Raw genomic sequence first — 19,193 nt, forward strand, 5'->3', positions numbered from 1 at the left:
ACAGGAGTGCCTGTGATGCCTTATGCACCATGGGAGTGGCTGTGATGCCTTATGCACCATGGGAGTGGCTGTGATGCCTTATGCACCATGGGAGTGGCTGTGAAGCCTGCTGCACCATGGGATTAGCTGTATATCAATATGTATGTTTGCATATCAAGTTCCTCTACATTCAGGCCACAGATTATGGTGTAAGTGGTCAGATGTTTAGTTTATATGAGACTTGGGAACTGACAGGTTCACATTAAACTATTGGTTTTCTAAACTAAAAGAAAGACAAGAAGGAAGGTCGTGGCAGGAGCTGTGCATCTAGAAGTCCATAGATGTACAGAGAATTCTACAGCAGACAAATCAATGAATGAGGGGCATGGAGGAGGCAGTGGGGGACACAACTACATATGGCAGAGCGTTGTTAATGTCAGGAATACATTAGCGGCCATTACTAATTAAGTTGTGTCATTGTAGTTGTGGTCCTTGCAGAGTAAATAAGCATTTAACTCCATAAAACAATGGGTGCACCTTTGGTCCTTAGTGGGAACAGTGTATGAAAGCATTACAGCTTTGTCATCAGGAATCCTCCAATGGCCAGAAGCCCAGAATGACACAATTATTTGCACACTCCATTCATCCTTTAACTCCTCAGAAAAGGCCCCTCTTTGTGCCGGCCAAACAATAGCAGGCTTCCGTATACAATCCCAGTCACACACAAATTATATCCCCCTGTGCCCCCTCCCGCTCCTCTCTGTAAGGGGGTCAATAGGTCACTGCTCAATGACTGGATGTCATCTTTCATTACCGCCGGCGTCTGCTCGAAACGGGAAATCTCACTCTGCGTCGCAGTCAGGAGTGTCACCATGATTTGATTTAAATAGGTAGAATTATATAATTTGTATTACTCCTCCAGGCACGGATGGCCCTAAAAGCCACCATAATGTGCGCTGAGAAAGGGGCAGCTGTCTCAGTGACTTATCTGGATGGGACTAACAAGACATGGCCCGGCTATTGAGCTGGTATTAGTAGGGGTATGAAAGGTTAAAGTGACATTAACCATGTTTTATGTGTCTCATGGTTATATCGCAATACATTATAAGCATTACATAATCGATAATGTGATAGCGGCTGCAATGATAGATCTAGGAGTAGTCTAGATAAGGCATAGTGCACCAATGGGGACACTACCACAAAGGATCAAGTGGACAGATTAGGTTGTTCGAGCTGGCCATACATGTCTGCTGAACACAATGTGCATCCTATTCTTCTCAAGGGAGTTAAAGGAATGCTTCAGTCCAAGCTAATTCATTGAAGGGAGGAGCAGGACTCATTGTCATTGTATTACTAGAACCTAGAGTCCTGCACCTCTCTTCAGGTCCTGCACCAGGTATAATTCAATCTCTGCCAGAACACATCTACATGATGACATGAATGGTGTTGGGGAGGATACAAGTATTTGGCCAAGAGCAGTCTGCAGTGTATTAGTAGCCACACATGGGTGCAGAGAACCCACACCCCTTATCCACAGCCAAATCAAGACACTAATCCACCACCAATTTTTATCCTTACATACCAATATTTGGGGAGGCTGCGGCCTCCTGATGTATCAGGCGGGCGGCGCAGCCGACTGGTAAAACTACAACAGGTCCAACCTGGCGTAGTTTTGCGTGACAAAAACTTTGCAATTTCTCAAAAGATTCCCCGTGCCATCGACCACCACAACTTTCTGACCCTTTGAGTCAATAATTGCTGATCATGGAATGGGCCAGTGGTGTTCACCCTGTGGCCTTCAAGCTGATACTATGACTTCCAGCTTGTCCTAATGGAGGACTCCAGGACAGCAGGATAGACAGCACTGGTATAAAAAGACACAAGTGACCCCTTGTAACATGTTATCTGTGTAAAAATGTAATGTAAGCAGAGTATGTAATATTAAAGGGGCCCTATAGAATAAGAAAATAACCCCATGACAGTCCATGGATTGTGTCCGGTTTTACCACTATTTAGTTTAATTAAAGTGATTAAAACTAAGCTGCAATACCATATATTACCTGATAACAGGCGTGGCAGTGTTTAGGGAGGGAAGCAGCCATTTCTTTTTGATGGACTTGTATCAGTAAAATTACGAGTAGACACCAGTTCTTTGTAGAAAACAAGGAACCATGGTAGTATGAGAAGCACTTAAAAAGTTTAGGTAGGACTACCATATGCCACAGGCATAAGTCTGGTTATGATGATTACCAAAAGTTTCACCCCTATTTTCCATTATGATATGAAAGCCAGGAGGTCCCCCACGTCTACGGTAAGCTATAACCACTACACCACAAGTGTGACAAGGGAAGCAGAGCGGAACCTACCTGATTTGTTGAAAGGAAGTCCTGGTTACTCTCATTCATACTCATATACATGTTCTCCCCATCAAACTACAAGACAAAAATAGGAATTAAAAACCTTTTTCTCATATTCATGGACAAAGAGGACAGAAGCTAAGACTTATGTTTTCTCAGTAACATAGACAAGTGTAGAGTAGACATGGCCAAAGATTTGGGGTCTGGTATTGTTTGACACTGCAGAATTTATGAGCTTTTAGGTGAAGAACAACTCCCCATTAACCAATTCAAAAAATAAAGTTCTTGGAATTCTTTAGGAAGCTATACTACTTATTCATATTTTTGAGGCTACCAATCAAGTCCTCAAGGGTTATCTAGTTTTGCCATGTAGGTACAGTAAATATATCACTGCAATGGGCCATTTTATGCCATGATGTATTCAGCAATAGAGATGAACGGACCTGACATTCGAGTTCGGCTTCCAATCTAGCAACATGCTAAAACTGAACCCCAAACTCGAATGCAAACGCCAAGTGAGCTCATCTATATTCAGCACCCTTTGAAGTCATGGAGCTTTATTGAACATCCTTGCATCTTGTATTAAATCTATCTTTTTGGTGGATTCTGTATTACGTACATTGAACTTAACTGGTTCAAGGTGTTTAATGGTTTCTCCTAGAAACATAATTTGCAACCTGTCCACATTACATGTAAGAAAGGTTTGATCAGCTTGGGTTCCATCTTTTGGAGCCCCACCAACGTTGAGAACGGTTGACTGAATGGAGTGGTGGTGGATTATGTTTGCTGATACTCTGTTCAGTCCCTACCGGCGATATACCTACACTGTACCGGTGATACTACACTGTATGCTTTGTATCACCTATCCTGGCGATCGGATGAATTCTGGTTAAAATGCCACAATATTACCAATAAAAGACATCCATACTACAAGGACAAGATGGACACCTACACTTGTATGTAGTGTGTAGGGATCAAGTGCCAATTTCATGTTTCAAAAGATACATAGCTTAATGCTTCCTCAATTAAAATCATTGGGTCCAAAGGACCCGCACCAGTATATAAGTTCAACTAAATACATATCTAAGTATTTAATAACCCAGATCTTAGCATATGGATAAAATCATGAGGTAGAATAGGAATAATCAATCACTCATTGTAAACCAGTGTAATATATTTTGAGGGAGTGAAGCATGCAGTGTACGGCAGAAAGGGAGTAGATAAATGGTTTCTTGTCCAGCCCAAGGTTAGATATTACACTTGGCCAGTATTGAATAGAATCCATTATCAAGATCCCCGTGAAATGGGCAGGAGAAGCCTATTATTATAGAAGGGAATACTTTGTATCAAGCTTTTACTTCAGAAGAAATTCTTCGGATTCCTCAAATCACAAACTGAAGAAGCCAAGGATGTGACTTTAATCAATTTTATTACAAGAATTACAGGCAGAAAATAACATTAATAGACTTTGGGAGTTCTAGATGAAGGACGTTAATATCTCGAGTTATAATCCTGACAATTATACGACCACCCTCTGAGCAACAGGTGCTTGTGTTATTGGACATGGCTCGGCGAGTGCACATGTCTCCTTGCTACATAATGACTAGTATTCCTGTCCTACAAATTAGCCAGGGCAGTTTGGAAGGAGGGAAGTCATTGAATTTTATGGCTTGTTTCCAGAAAACAACACTAAACCATGATCTGGCCTATTTGACCATAGGGATTAATGGTGGGAGCTTATTACCCACTGGACTGGCCTGGCTTTATAAATGAGAGCTACTGCCTGTATTGTTGTATTGGAAACAAACATTGGTAAAAAAAGAAGCATTAAATTATTATCAAAGTAACATGAAGGCCACATTTAGCAAAGTCACATGAGGGCTACATTATTAACATGGATGGTTACATGCATGGATGGCTGTAATGCTCTATCTTTAATATGATCTGATGTAGATGTAGTCTTAAAAATGTACATTTTTACGTTTCTAGAGTTGGAACAAGGCAGCATTAGGATGAGTAATGCGGCAGGTCTATCAAGTCCAAACTATAATATTAAGGTGTAGAACCTGTCCTGTAGATGCTAGTAGGTCAAGAGAGGGTCTTCACCATTACAACGTCCTATGAGTTTTACGGTTTTATTGGAGCACAATTATCAAGGTTTCTATGCCATTTTTTTGGTGTATAAGGCTTGAAATAATCACAAATCCATGCAAACCGGCCAGGCGGGGGTGAAGAGGTGCGAAGGGGGCAGGTAATGGTGACACAGTACCATTGGAGGCTGGAGTCTCCTGATGTATCAGGCATGGAAGAGGGACATGATGCACCGCCATATGATACATGTCCCCCAATGCTCTTACACTAAAGAACCCCTGTCTACTGCCAAAATGGTCAAAAAAAATTTTTCACCATGTATAGAGGATGGCTATTTGGACTTTTGAAACATAATAATTTTTGCATGTGTTTCATGTTTCCAAGAAATAAGATCACACAAAATTTGCACAACGAAGAGTTTAAAAAACTTGTGTCCTGGGGGTTTATAATATTACTATTATGGGTGTATTATTATACATGGAAATTATTTTAAACTTATTATTTTATCTTTTATTACCCTTTATTATTTTAATAAACTTATTATTTTAAATCTCCTAAACCTAAATGTATACCAAATCCCCCATCTAGCAGGAGCCATTTATGTTAGTGGTGCCTTGTAATATGGCTGAGGTGTCTATGGGCCCATCCCGCATCCCGCTCTTCTGCACCCTTCATAGTTTAACCCCATTTTAGAAGCCTTGCTCCTGAATCCTCTTCCATTAGTATCAGCAGAGATCTCTTGCTTTGTTCTCTGCTGACTTTCACAGTACAATAATTTCTACATTATACATCATGGCTGACAATAATTTCATGAGGCAGCTCTATCCATACGTAGCATTGCGCGACTATGAAAACTCTCAATGTATATCACATACTTCCCCAGGAACAGATGTTCTACAAATCTGACACAGTGGCAAATGTCAACATCTCCCTCAGCCTCTGGCAATGAATATTTCAGATTTACTAGGACTGGTAATAGTGTTGAGAATCACAAATGAGTAGCGGGATTCTATGTGACTTGGAAAATGTGAATTATGTTTGGTTATGGTCATTTTTATGAGGAAGATCTCATTATTGTAACTCCCTGTGTGACCAGGCGCTAATCACACTTTAGCACCGAGGCAAAGCAGAAAAACATGAAAAAATGAAGAAAAAATTATATTAAATGTTATATTAAATTTTAAAAAAAACATTCTCTTCAATCATTCTTATCGATTTTTATTTTTTATGTGTAGTTGAAAGCAGTAACTATGGCAGGCATTCAGTGGTCATGAACTAGTTCCATAAACTACAAATTCTATCATTGTTGTGGCCTCGTGTATGAGTTATACTGGTCCACAATATTTGGCCCATGGTTTATATGGCCCTTTTCTGTACCTCAGTTTTTACCTCAGAGGTTCTCCCTATGCTATATGGCAGTGATGGCAAACCTTTTAGACACCGAGTGCCCAAACTACAACCAAAACCCACATATGTTCCGCAAAGTGCCAATCCAACAATTTAAGCAGTAACTTATGACTCCCTGCTCTTTCACAGGATTAAATTGTATAGACACCTGAGGACACCAATACAGTAGAAAGAAGGAGAAGAAGTTTGTGGATTATCATTGTAGCTTCCTTCTAGGGTCCTGGGTTGCCTGGGACTGCAAGAGGCCTTGAGTCCTGTCTGGCAAACTCTGCCCTGGGATGATGGCAAGAGTGCCCATAGAGAGGGCTCCGAGTGCCACCTCTGGCACCCGTGCCATAGGTTCGCCATCACTGCTATATGGTGTCAGACAGAAATTTTTACCTCAGAAGTCTACTGTATACTGTATAATGTCTATTTGTGTGGCAAACACATTTTTTCCCTCAGATGTTCTCCATCAGAGCTCCATGGCAGAAATTTTTCTGTAACAGCTCCACCTTTGTGTACCTCAGAGAAATTTTTACCTCAGAGCTTCACTGTATTATGTATATTTGTGTGAAACACAGATTTTTTTTGTCAGAATATCTATTTATTATGGTACCGTATCTGAATGACACAGATCAGATATTGAGAACGGCAAAAAACCCTGTGAGTCAAATTTTACCAAATATCTATTTTACCAAATATAAATTTTTTTTTATCCAGGCCCCTATTGAACCTTTGATGTGTATTACTTATTACAGGGTAGTGTCGAGTTCCATAGTCTCACTACTCTTTCTGTGAAAAATCCCTATCTGTGACCTCCAGGGCCAGCTCCAGGTTTCAGTAGGCCCCCTCATGTGGAGGCATTAATAATACAGAAACGTAAACATTTCCGAAAATTTTCCCTAGTTTATCATCCCAAACACCCCCTTATAGTTTAATTATATAGAGCCCCCACATAGTTTAATTATATATAGCCCCACATAGTTGTATTATACACTGAGATTCAGCTGTGTGAACCCCACCAGCAACTCTGGGCCCCGGCACTTGCCCGGGTACTACTGGTGCTGCCGTCGACCCTGGCAACCTCTTTCCTTTGGGTAGAAGAGCCTAGAAGTTCTAAATCCATAGTAAAAATAATAATAATAACACATGTATGCCTGGTAAGTATCTACACATTACCAGGTAGATAAGTAGGCCGACTCTACCAATGTTGATGGGAACGAAAGGTCATACTAGTTACAGAACTTATATGTACTGTATCCCTCGATAGAAAATGGCTTTTATTGTACAGGCAGTCCCCGGGTTACATACAAGATAGGGTCTGTAGGTTTGTTCTTAAGTTGAATTTGTATGTAAGTCAGAACTGTATATTTTATCATTGTAATCCCAAACAGATTTTTTTGGTCTCTGTGACAATTGGATTTTAAAAATGTTGGTTTGTCATAAGAATTAAGATTAACAATAAAGCTTCATTACAGACACCTGTGATAACTGTTACAGTTGTTTATTGTAGCCTAGGACTAAAGTAGAGAAAATTACCAATTACCAGAGGTCTGTTTGTAACTAGGGGTCGTATGTAAGTCGAGTGTCCTTAAGTAGGGGACCGCCTGTATATGTATATATTGTATAACCTAGACTGGAAATTGTAAAAGGATTCTGTGTAAATCTAATAAGTAACCCCCCCCCCCCTAGTCTGATGTTATTAAAAAATGGTTAATAATCAACATGGGAGAACGCAGTGTCCCGGCACCATCCGACCATAAACGGTTCCTTCTCCGGTGACGTCCGGTACGGGTCTTGGCAGGCCCCGCTCTGCCTCTGTACACACCGCAATAAAGATTCATCTGCACGTTACTGGTGAGTGCCGCTGCTTCCTTTTTTTATCTGATTGACGTAAATGGTTAATAATGTATATTAATATAATGTGTTTATAATACATGCTATCATTCCATGTCATGCATCTTAAAGGGAGAATAACTCTAATTTTTCTCTAATTTTTCTATATGTGTTGAGTATTTGGAAGACACTGGACGACTCGGTTTGTGATTTCAAGATTATTTAATATTAGTTAAAAGTAGTACATTATATATAATATAGTAAAAAATTATTGCATTCTACGAACAACGTGTTTCGCGCTTGAAGTGAGCGCTTCCTCTGGTTCAGCTTCATGCATCTTAAAGGGGAGGGAGCAGCGTGCTGGAGCTTTTTTTGCTCATATTCTTATCCTGGAGACTTTGGGCCAGTTTGGGAAACTGAATTCTGACTACATTTTATTTATTTTGAATTCTTTTTTGGAATTCATTTTCAAAAATATTTTGTGATATTTCAAAAATAATGAATCTTATCGTTCACATAATTACTGTGGATGATTTCTCGAAGCAAAATATTGTAATTCCTATAACAAGCTGAAAAATTTTTCAATTTTTTTTTTCAAAGATAACCTATGCAGAAATACATAACTTTGGAAATCAAATTTTTAGAAATCCGGCAGGGAATGGGTTAAGAGCACAGACTCCATCCACTTGCTCCTCTTTCACGCTATTTTACATCTTATAAACCATTATAAATTTAATTGCACGTTTAACAGGGAAAAAAATACCACACACACAATGGCTCATTAAGGACTAATTATGCACATGTTGTTTTCCACAAACATTCTCGTTTGGAAGCTGTTCTCTGTAATTGCTCAGCCTCATTAAATAGTACAGGGAAAAACTAATTTCAATTTGCAGACACGTGATGGGAACGTAGAGATGGAAGGAAGGTGGATTCAGTATCGATCATTCTGATTGGTTCTTTAAGGAAAAGTGAATACGGTAGCTGGATGTAGTATAGGGGTTTTTAAACATATGATGGGAATGAAATCAACAACGCTATAGTGATGTGATAATCAATAGTAAAAATTCGGGATACCGCAACTCCATCAAGTTCTATTGAGATTTCTGTGATGTTGATGAACTTTCAATCAATGGGGATAGCTGTGTTGGGGTACGGTGGTGCAGATGATTAACCTTGATATATAAGGCTTCCTGCACATTAACGGGCCAATTTGCATTAGTTTGGTATCCCTTTTTCATGGATCTATAGTCTATACGTGATCCGTGAGAAACAGTTCGGACTTGGACATGCTCTACTTTTTGTTGGATTGGTTGCATGGTCCATTAGGATAACAGCTGTGGGTACTTATCTATTAAAAAGTTTATCATTTAGTGCAATCTAGTGCCGTCCGATCAAAAAACGGACTGCACATGGCCTGTTTTTGTGTATATGGTCCTATGTGAAATGAGTAAAACAGCACATGATAATTTAGGGATGTGAATTTTTAAATTGCTATTATTTGCTTTCCCATTTTCGTTATAATAAAAAATATTGATCCTAAGGACATATAAATATCTGATTAGTGACAGATCCAACACTCAGCACTCAGATAATCTCCAGGAAGCAGACACCTTCATTCTCTGTATAGTGACTCAATAGAGTCACTGCAACTTAGCTGAATATGAGCTGATCTGTAGTAACCTGGACTGACCACTACATAGAGAATGGAGTTCTGTGCTTCCTGTTCCATTCTCTGTTCATCCTTAACTGAGATCAGTGGATCGATTGGGTGCAATTTGATATTGAGGACCTATTCTATGGATATGTTAGCCATATTTTAAGCCTGGAAAGCCCCTTTAACCCTAAAGATACATATTTAGATATCGAGGACCTATTCTATGTAAATGTTCTTCAAGCACCTTTGACCTTGAAGATACATTTTCTCTTCATTAGATCTTTGTGGGACTATCCTACAGAAGCCATTGTATAATAAAGTCGCTAGAGTCTATTCTATAGCAAACATAACGTCCTGTGACCACATGTCACAGGAAGTCATGTAGTTGACCCAATCTTGCTTTGGGTTAGAATATGCTAACGAGTAGGGGAGTAACCCATATAACATAGAGAGGAAGTCTATTTTATGTGTTTCTGTGACCACATCTTACATGTAAATACATCAACACAAACGGTAGTTTCAGCAACAGAAAGTCGTGTTGTCGCTAGGCAACTAGAAGATGCTTACCCTGCGGAATGTGCTAAAACGGGGAAAATATACTAGGGATCGCCAAAGCTTGGGAATCTTAACATAGCCATCCACACAGTAATATCAACTAATAGGGTATAGTCTGAAAATAGATCATTGAGGTTACTTCGATACAACACCTCATATCAAAATAACGAGTTTTATAATCTGCACCCATTCCTGTTTCTTTTTTCTGCCAATTATAACCAACGTGGTAACCAAAACCACATTCACATATTTCTGAGTTAATGATGCTATTATTGGTAGATAGCAAGCAAAAATGGAAATACGGCATTGTGCAAGCGACAAAGAGGTTTATTCTGGCACAGGGCAGACACATGATAACAGCTCGCATGTCCCTCCATGTATGAGCCCCGAGCCAATTACATGAGTTGTTGGAATGGGGGCATGTAGGCACGTGGCCATGACGCTATTGTTCTGTGCGCTATTAGGCCGATTGGGTTTAGTTTTATATTACATTTCTCATGCTACTAGTTTTTATGTATTTTTAGAGTAAAATTACTGGAAGAAAGAGGGCTAAATGTGATCCTGGTTATAAGCCAAGATCAGATATAAATGGGGCTGCTCACAAAGGTCGAGAATTCTATTTTATGCTTATGGATTCCAGATTTGGTGAGACTATAGAAGACTACGTGAAAAGAAACTAGACGCGAAAGATGAAAGAGAAGCCTTACTAAAAGCGCCTTCTAATAAGTCCTGTCTCCCGGAGATATGGAGGAAAATGGATTTCACTTTATAAGAACACAGTATACACAACGGAACTAAACAAAAACACGGATGAAAAAGGCAAAAGGGAGGCAAATCATTCAAGGGAAATAAAGCTAAGGTAAAACATTTGACAAATAATAAAAAATACAACATTTTACATTTTACAATAATAAACCTTGGATGACTGGAGAACTTAAGAAATTGTTGGGGTTGAAGAGGCGAGCTTTTTTGTCTGGGGATGAGGTCTCCTATAGAAGCCTATTAAAGGATGTGAAAAATAAAATCCGGGAGTGCAAAGCTGCATATAAAAAGAGATTAGAAAATAAGCTGTCTGAGCAAAAAACAAAGGAGGTCTGGAAGGGTCTAAAATTAACTACTGGTATACCAACGCGAACTGAAGGGGCAGAAGGGGACAGAGAGAAGGCCAACGAATTGAATAACTTCTTCAATCGGTTTGATGCTATGAGTAATTCCATAGTGTCGGGAAGTAATGTAAGGGATGGTGTAAATCTAGATGTGGTGGGGGAACATTATGTGGGAGGAAAACAGGAGATGATGCCGCCGATTAAAGTTGAGGAAGTGGTACTAGAATTAGGACGAATAAAATCTAGTAAAGCTAGAGGCCCAGACATGTTGGATAATAGGGTCCTGAAATCGTGCTGTAGGGAGTTGGGGGAGGTTTTTACACATTTATTTAATATGAGCCTACAATGTGGAATAGTGCCAACTTTATGGAAAACTTCAGTTATAGTTCCTGTGAATAAAGTCCCTCGACCGAAAACATTAAATGATTACAGACCAATAGCGCTGACCCCGGTAGTCATGAAAATCTTAGAAAGACTGGTTATGCGGCATTTATCCAGTGTAGTGAAGGATTTTGTAGACCCACTACAATTTGCATATCGGTGTGGGCTGGGAGTAGATGATGCATTAATTAATCTGTTACATAGAGTATGTGCTCATCTAGAATCCCCCAAAACAGAGGTACGTTTGACTTTTTTTGACTTCAGCAGTGCATTTAACACGATTATTCCAGCATTGCTAGAATCTAAGCTTCAGGTTATGCAGATTGAACCGATCATGATTAAATGGTTGATGGCTTATCTGCGCTGCAGACCACAGAGGGTTAGGTTGGGTGACATATGGTCTGATGAGGTGGTGTGTAGTACGGGGGCCCCCCAGGGTACTGTCTTAGCTCCCTTCTTGTTTATTTTGTACACCTCTGATTTTAGGAAAAATGATCCGGCCTGTTTTCTTCAGAAATACTCGGATGATTCGGTAATGGTGGGCTGTATCACAGAGGGGGAAGACAGTGACTACCGAGAATCAGTGAATACATTTACAGAATGGTGTAGCTCAAATGGTCTCGTGTTAAACGTGAATAAGACGAAAGAATTGGTTATAGATTTTTCGAGGAAAAGGGGTGTTATGCCGAAACCGCTCACTATAGCAGGGACAGAAGTGGAGCAGGTTGGGAGCTATAAATACTTGGGCGTAATCATTGATAATAAATTAAGCTGGCATGAGCATATTGACAAGGTCTCTAGACGCGCTAATAGTAATCTATTCTTTTTACGCAGACTAAGGGCATTTGACATCCCAAGGACTATGATGGTCGGTTTTTATAATACGGTTATGGTCAGTGCATTTGCATTTGCCCTAGTGGCTTGGGGCAACTGTATTTCTAGTAGGGATTGTCAAAAGATGGATAAAATAATTAAGAAAGCCTCCTCGATAGTAGGTCTGCAATTTGACAGATGGGAGGAGCTTGTACAGTGCGGGATATTAAGGAAATTGGAAAAAATTAGAAATAATAGTGCCCATCCAATGTATGGCGTGCTGCAAGCACAGCTTAGTGGTTTCAGCTCCCGTTTTATTCTCTTGCGTTGCAGGTCGGAGAGATTTAAAAAGACGTTTATACCAGCCGCTCTCGAGCTATCAAATAACTCAATAAGGGGTAAAATAGGAATGTTTTAAAAGTGCGCCTACTGGAAATAGGTATTATTTTGCTATTTTTATAATCTATTTACGTAACTATGTATTGCATAGTCGGTGGAATCTATTTATATCTATGTGTATTAGTGTTTTTATTCTGTTTTATGATATATGTGTTCCTATGTGACCATGTTTTTATGTGAGTATATATATGTGATGTCTTGTCAATTTTATGTACTGCGGAGGTGACACTTTAAGTTCCCGTTTGGGATAATAAAGTATTATTATTATTCATCTTCCACTACTCTTAAGATTCAGCCATCAAGTAGAAAATGCTGAAAAACATACTGTATTTTAAATAAAAATAATTTGTTCGAAATTTCATATTTCAGTAAATTTATGTGTGGGTAAGGTCATACTAGTCAAGTGGGCGGTAACTCATTATTTTCTCTGGTGGTGTATCTCTATCCTGTATAAAAATAAAAGGTTATCGCCCAATTGGCTAGTAGGAGCTTATTCACATGTAAACTTCCATGGTTGTATTGGTTGGACTTTTAAGCCACCAAATTACTTAGAGATGGGGGTGGGTACGAAGGGGATAAAATGAGACAATTCCCCCAAATCCTGTAGAAAAATTATGGCATGGCGCATGAGATTTATGTGATTTATGAAACACCTTTTCTGTCCATGGAAGACAATTACAGAACATTGATTTCTTCCATTTTTCATTTTTCTTGCATTTTTTTTATTCCCCAATGTCCTTAGTAAAAATGTATAAGAAGAAAGGCCTTCACCTTATTCCATGCTACATTTTCAAATTATTTTCAGTGACTCAAAAAGATTCTAATTCAAAATGGAACAATAAAGTTTATATTATGATTTGGTAACTCTCCAGGATGGAGAAATGGAAAGACTCCAGGACTTCCATAAAGGTTGAAAGGTAGAAGAAGGCCTCAAGTAGGTGACACTATATGTATATTTTATATTTGTGGTGTCCCTATTGCATATCATTAGATGTAGCTCTAGTTGTCAAACTCATATTCAGGGGCCAGGGCATGGCCCGTCACATGTTTGGGGACAATGACTATGAGGACCACGCTACATAGGTTTTCACAAAAATCTGTCTTTACAGCCACCTTGAAATATTTACAAGTATGCTTTATGCTACCATCTATCCATTAAAAAAAACCCCTACAATGAAAATTTTCCCATCCACTCTTGCTACGGAAAGGGGTAGGGGGGGGGGGCTCACCCCTCCATCTCTCCAATCGAAAGTATGCTATACCCGGGTCTCGGCCCAGGTATAGCATACGTCTGTGTGAAAGAAGCCTTAATGATCAATTTGCATTGATATTTTTAATCTATGGACTGAAAGTCTAAGTAATACAATACTTCCTGTTTCTGTATGCTGAAGTTTTGCCGTGGAAACTCTTTGTAGACTTAAAGGAAATCTACCATCAAAATCAAACATGATAAACTAGGGACACTTACTATTAGATCCAGCATTATGGCTGTGGTTATCTTCTTATAATTATTATCCATGGCCTCTTTCCTTCTAAAATAAGCTTTTAAAATTATGCAAATTAGCCATAAGGGCTCTGGATCATTCAACCTGAGCCCTTCCTGCAGTAGTTGTAAAAATTGTTACAATGTCTCCCCCTCCTCCCTCTGCACTTAACCCCTCCCTCTGCCTAATGTAATCTCACTGAAGCAGAGGAAGTTTCAGCACACAGTGATAAGGGGGAAGTTCTTGCACAGTGTAACAGCCTGTGAAGCTGCAGTAGAGAACGTCTCTAGGAATGCCTCCAGAGCCCTTATGGCTCATTAGCATAACAGACCACTGAGACCAGGGCCGGCGCCCAGTGCCGGAGCCCAGAGCTGCTGGGGGGCCCAAGTAAGGTTGTACATATGAAATCCATGGGGGTGAGGGGGGCTGTATCTAATGAATCCATAAGGGGCGAGGGGGCAATATATAAAATAATGGGGTCTGTAAATAAAATGACCATGAGGAGGCTGTTTGAGATGATAAACTAGGGAATATTGTAGGGAACAGGAGACTGTTTTAATTTCTGATTTTTTTAATGCCGCCATTTAAGTTTACTGCAAAGGAGCCCACTGAAACCTGGAGCCGACCCTGACTGATACCCCCACAGATCAGTTATACCCTATTGACAGGAGTGGACCATACAACCCCAATTAATCACTTATAATAGTAATTCAGATGAAGGTCTGCATAAAAGCATTGCACCTGACAGACATGTTGTCATGAGACTCTCATCTCAGGCTTCAGGCCTACAACTTCAGCATAGAAGTCAGATATACACAAACAACTTTCTAATTTGTCACTTGAAATTAGAGGTGTGTCTGGTAATTTTCGGTCCACTGACATAATGCTGTAACCACGTATTATACGATTACATAACCACGTATTATAAGATGACATAACCGTGTATTTTTTGGTTACATAACCGCGTATTATATGGTTACCAGATGAATTGTGTTCATAAGATGAGGCCATTAGGTGTTGAATGTGAAGCTGGCCCAGAAGCCACAACACAATACCATTATTCACAAGCCGCTAAGAGATTTGCATGAACAAATTGGGTTATTCTGTCAGTGAAAGCTCTCAGAAATCAAACCAATTTAACTGAATCTGGAAAACAGAGATCCAGCGATAACACGGAGACTTAGAGCGCTCAGCTTGTCAGGTACTATGAATTTCCTCCTGTCACCGCACCATCTGATAAGACACATGGAAAAAAATACTTCTGGTTTCCTCCAGAATATAATTAGTTATCTCTATAAATCTTCACTTCCGGCAGAGAACAAACAGAAGCAATAAAACATCATTCACAACAGCGAAAGGAGAACAACCTATGTAAAGTTCATTATTCTCGACTGCGCCATTATCATCTGCGGGATGTCACAATCTGATCTGTGATTGTTTTCTCGCTACAGAAACAATTAGAAAGACATTAACACGATTCATGGAGGTTTTCTGCAAATGATTCAATCTTTATTAGGAGGTTTTATTGTAATAATTTCCATCATATCTATGGATGGCGTGTTGAAAATCATGGGTGTCATCATGAGCTCCGATTCCGGTTGTGCTCTGTTATGTTTTATTTTATTTGTATATGTCCCCTATGATATGTATTGCGCTACTGAATATGACGGCGCCGTATAAATTAAGATTATTATTATTCTGCACCTCTATGTGCTCTATACTGAGACACACAAAGCAGGTGCTTCGGTATGATGTGTCAATTACTTTATATTGGGGCCACAAACTGTGTAGATGAACAGCTTTAACAACACAAAATTACTCCCACCCACAGGTATGAAATGTCCTTTCTAGATTTCCTTCTTTTATGTTAAAAATCATCTGTTTACCTATTTAAAAATTGCTGTCAAAATCATATGTAAATGAGCTAAAATTAGTCACTTTTTGCTTGAGATGAGTCACTATTAAAACCCGAGGAGATTGTAGATTTAGAGGCCCCTATCTTGGTATCTGTAGCAGCTAGAGCTATGGTTCTGGTGTCACTGTCAAGATGATTATCACAATTTGTGGTTCTGTGTGCTATAAAATCAAAGATACAGCCCATCAAGTCATAGTTTCCAATTCCTGACTATAAATTTAACAGCCCCTATCTCTGGTTCTTCAGCAAACAGAGCCACAACCATCATGTGTTTGAAAGATAATAATAATAATTCTTTATTTATATAGCGCACACAGATTACGCAGCGCTGCACAAAGCATGTCAAATTGGGCCTTGTCCCCAATGGGGCTCGCAATCTAAACAACCTAACAGTATGTTTTGGAGTGTGGGAGGAAACTGGGGGACCCGGAGGAAACCGACGCAAACACGGAGAGAACATACAAACTCTTTGCAGATGAAGTTTACATTCTGAGGGTATCTGACGTGATGCTCCCCTCACAAGCAAAAAGTGACTCTTTTCTCCATTAAGCTCATTTGCATATGACTTTAGAAGTATTTTTTCTAGAGAGAGAATGCAGGAAAGTATATTTCATACCCTTCATTAGTTTAGTGGTGTAAAACCAGGTGAAATAATTCCTTTATAAGCCCCCCGTTCCTTTTAACTTTAGTCATTTAGCTGAGCAACATTAGACTGGTATTGGTTCGGTCTACCCAATAAAATTATTCTGGGGGCCTAACATCCTTCGACTCCTTAGAAATAGACTTTATTTTCTTCCATAATGTCATGTTTTGTGGTACTCATTGGGATAGAGACACGGCTTACCTATTGTATAGTTCACTACCTAAGCTTTGTAAATATATGCTTCTTGTTTACAATCCATTTCTAATTTTGGAAAAAATTACTTACTTACACATTTTTCATGGTTGATCTACCATCAATATCAAACATGATAAACCAGGGACACTTACTCATAGATCCAGGCACCGTGACTATGGTAAGCTTCTTTGTTATAAATGGCCTCCTTCCTACTAAAATCAGCTTTTACAATTATGCTAACAAGCCAGAAGGGCTATGAGTGGCATTAACAGAGCCCCGCCATGCTGTAGATTCATAGGCAGCCTCTGCTCCCTTAGCACTTTATCCTTTCTTTGCCTGCTGTAATGTCACACAGGGGGAAAGGAAATGTGTTCCACCACAATGTAACAGCCTGTGAATCAGGCTCATTATCATAAATTGAAAAGATGATTTTAGAAGGAAGGAAGCCATGGATAAGACATATAAGAAGATTATCACAGCCACGTTGCCTGGATCTATCTGGATCCCTGGATTCTGATGACAGATTTCCTCTAAGTTTTATTTTATTTGCAAATTAACTTCTCAGATCACCCGGAACGGGACTGTACTTGCTATTGCTCTTATTGCGGCACTTTTATAAATTGCCGAGGGGAAGTGGATTGCAATAAATTTGAAGGACATCTAGTATACTGGTGTATATAAACGTTCATTTTGCTAAAGTGCTGTCCCTTGAAAACCCCCACGAAGTGAAATAAACCTTATAATTTACCATTAGACTTGTTCAATCACTATACCAGATCTTGAACTAGAAGAGATGAGGCTGGGCCAGAAGCCCATCATAAAGCCCCTGGAAGCAGATTGATGTGTGGTGGCTGTGGTTGCACCTGCAGGCTGACAATCATCTTTGTATCTCATGAATGCGTATATCAACAAACCCCAGTTCACCTTTTAACTTCTCCTCGCACTTATAGTATACAGAACGCTAAGGAGATGATAAGCGATAAGAGTAAACAATGCTGCCTTGTCATAGAAGTATATATACCCCCAGAAGTAAAGGACTGAGAGGTATCATCAGATAAAGTAGTGATCACAATTATGTATTAAATACCCAATGCTGTAATTTGACAACCTCCTGGCCCAAGAATTTTTATGCTAATACGGTACCTTACAAAAACACTGACAAATTAAAAAAAAGTTGTTTTAATAATATGTATTTGTTGGGTTGATCTGAGCATCTTGGTGCAGCCCAAGCACGAGCAAGATGGAATTCAACTGCCCGATCCTTATGTTCTCAGCAGATGGGCCGTCGCCTGAGGAGTACTTCGGCCTGAGCTGGTCCTACAGGTGTATGAGGGAGTCAGGAAAGATAGTGGTCCAAACTAAAATGTGTAATCTGTATGAATGACCTTAGGGTCCCAAAGCCAATATTTCTGAATTTGCCAAATGGGCATCATGGTAGATGATACGTAGTCGTTGTGCTTTACCATCAAAATATTGGTAAAAATCATTCTTTTTGGGAAACAGTTTTCACGGACCCACCTATGAGGACAAAGTTGCTTAAATTATCTGTTTTTCTCCAGATATAACCAAACAGGTAAACATTGGTCCCCACTTCCAGTTCTCCCGTTTGTTATATTTTGGGGTTGTACAAGGTTGTACAGGTATTGTCCTGGTGGAACTAAATGTCTACAGCAACCATCGATTTTGGCAAGACCATCAAATCAGAGGCAGAATGATCTGTTGGTATACAACATGCTTCATTCTTTGCTCTTGATGGAGCTGAGACACATCTACAAGTATTTTAAGTGACATTATAAGTTTTCCTCTCCCCTGTAAGAACACATGCATGTTTGGCTGAGCCATGCAAGCATTTGGATGGACACTGTGTATGGCCAACTAAAAGAAAATCTACCATCAAAATCCATGAGACATGTTCTGCTCATTGTAACAACGAGTGAAAATACATCACTGAGGCACTCTGGTAATGCCCTCTAGAGCCCTTAAGGTTCATTAGCATAATTGTAAAAGTTGATTTTAGAAGGATTGCGCCCATGGTTAACAAATTTAATTAAAAAATGACCACAGTCACGGTGCCTGGATCTATGAGTAAGTGTCCCTGCTTTATCATGATGGATTTTGATGGCATATGTCCCAAACATTCAAGTAATTTTTTGTTTTCCCTCAAACCTTTATAAAATCATTATACACTGAATATGGATACAAAAGTTTAAAGTCTTACAAAGCACTATACATGCGTATATATAAATGTACACACTCAAACAACCAACTAAATGTTTGTATGTGTGAACACACCTTTCAGAGATCAGTAGCAGGAAGTGTGGCTTTGTGGTAGGTTTCTACATATCACTTCATCGGTGACAGTTGAATCCGCAACCACTTTTAAACCTGTAATA

The 19,193-nt window shown here is 39.4% G+C and overlaps 1 protein-coding gene across 6 annotated transcripts in view; it reads right to left on the bottom strand.

Moving 5' to 3' along the window:
* TOX2 (TOX high mobility group box family member 2) overlaps window positions 1-19,193 on the bottom strand; it is a 92,463-nt gene that overhangs the window by 49,427 nt on the left and 23,843 nt on the right. For 2 of the 6 annotated variants that reach the window (XM_072112208.1, XM_072112209.1), the window contains exons 2-3: window positions 19,093-19,185; window positions 2,346-2,411 (exon numbers count right to left, since the gene is read on the bottom strand). The exons of 2 other annotated variants lie outside the window; for them this stretch is intronic. In XM_072112208.1, the coding sequence (XP_071968309.1) occupies window positions 2,346-2,396 (51 nt within the window). In that variant the 5' untranslated portion in view covers window positions 2,397-2,411; window positions 19,093-19,185. The remainder of the gene's footprint in view (window positions 1-2,345; window positions 2,412-19,092; window positions 19,186-19,193) is intronic. 2 more of the 6 variants (XM_072112205.1, XM_072112207.1) reach the window with 1 other exon arrangement.

Source organism: Engystomops pustulosus, chromosome 6, assembly GCF_040894005.1.
Source record: "Engystomops pustulosus chromosome 6, aEngPut4.maternal, whole genome shotgun sequence".
Classification (NCBI taxonomy): Eukaryota; Metazoa; Chordata; class Amphibia; order Anura; family Leptodactylidae; genus Engystomops; species Engystomops pustulosus.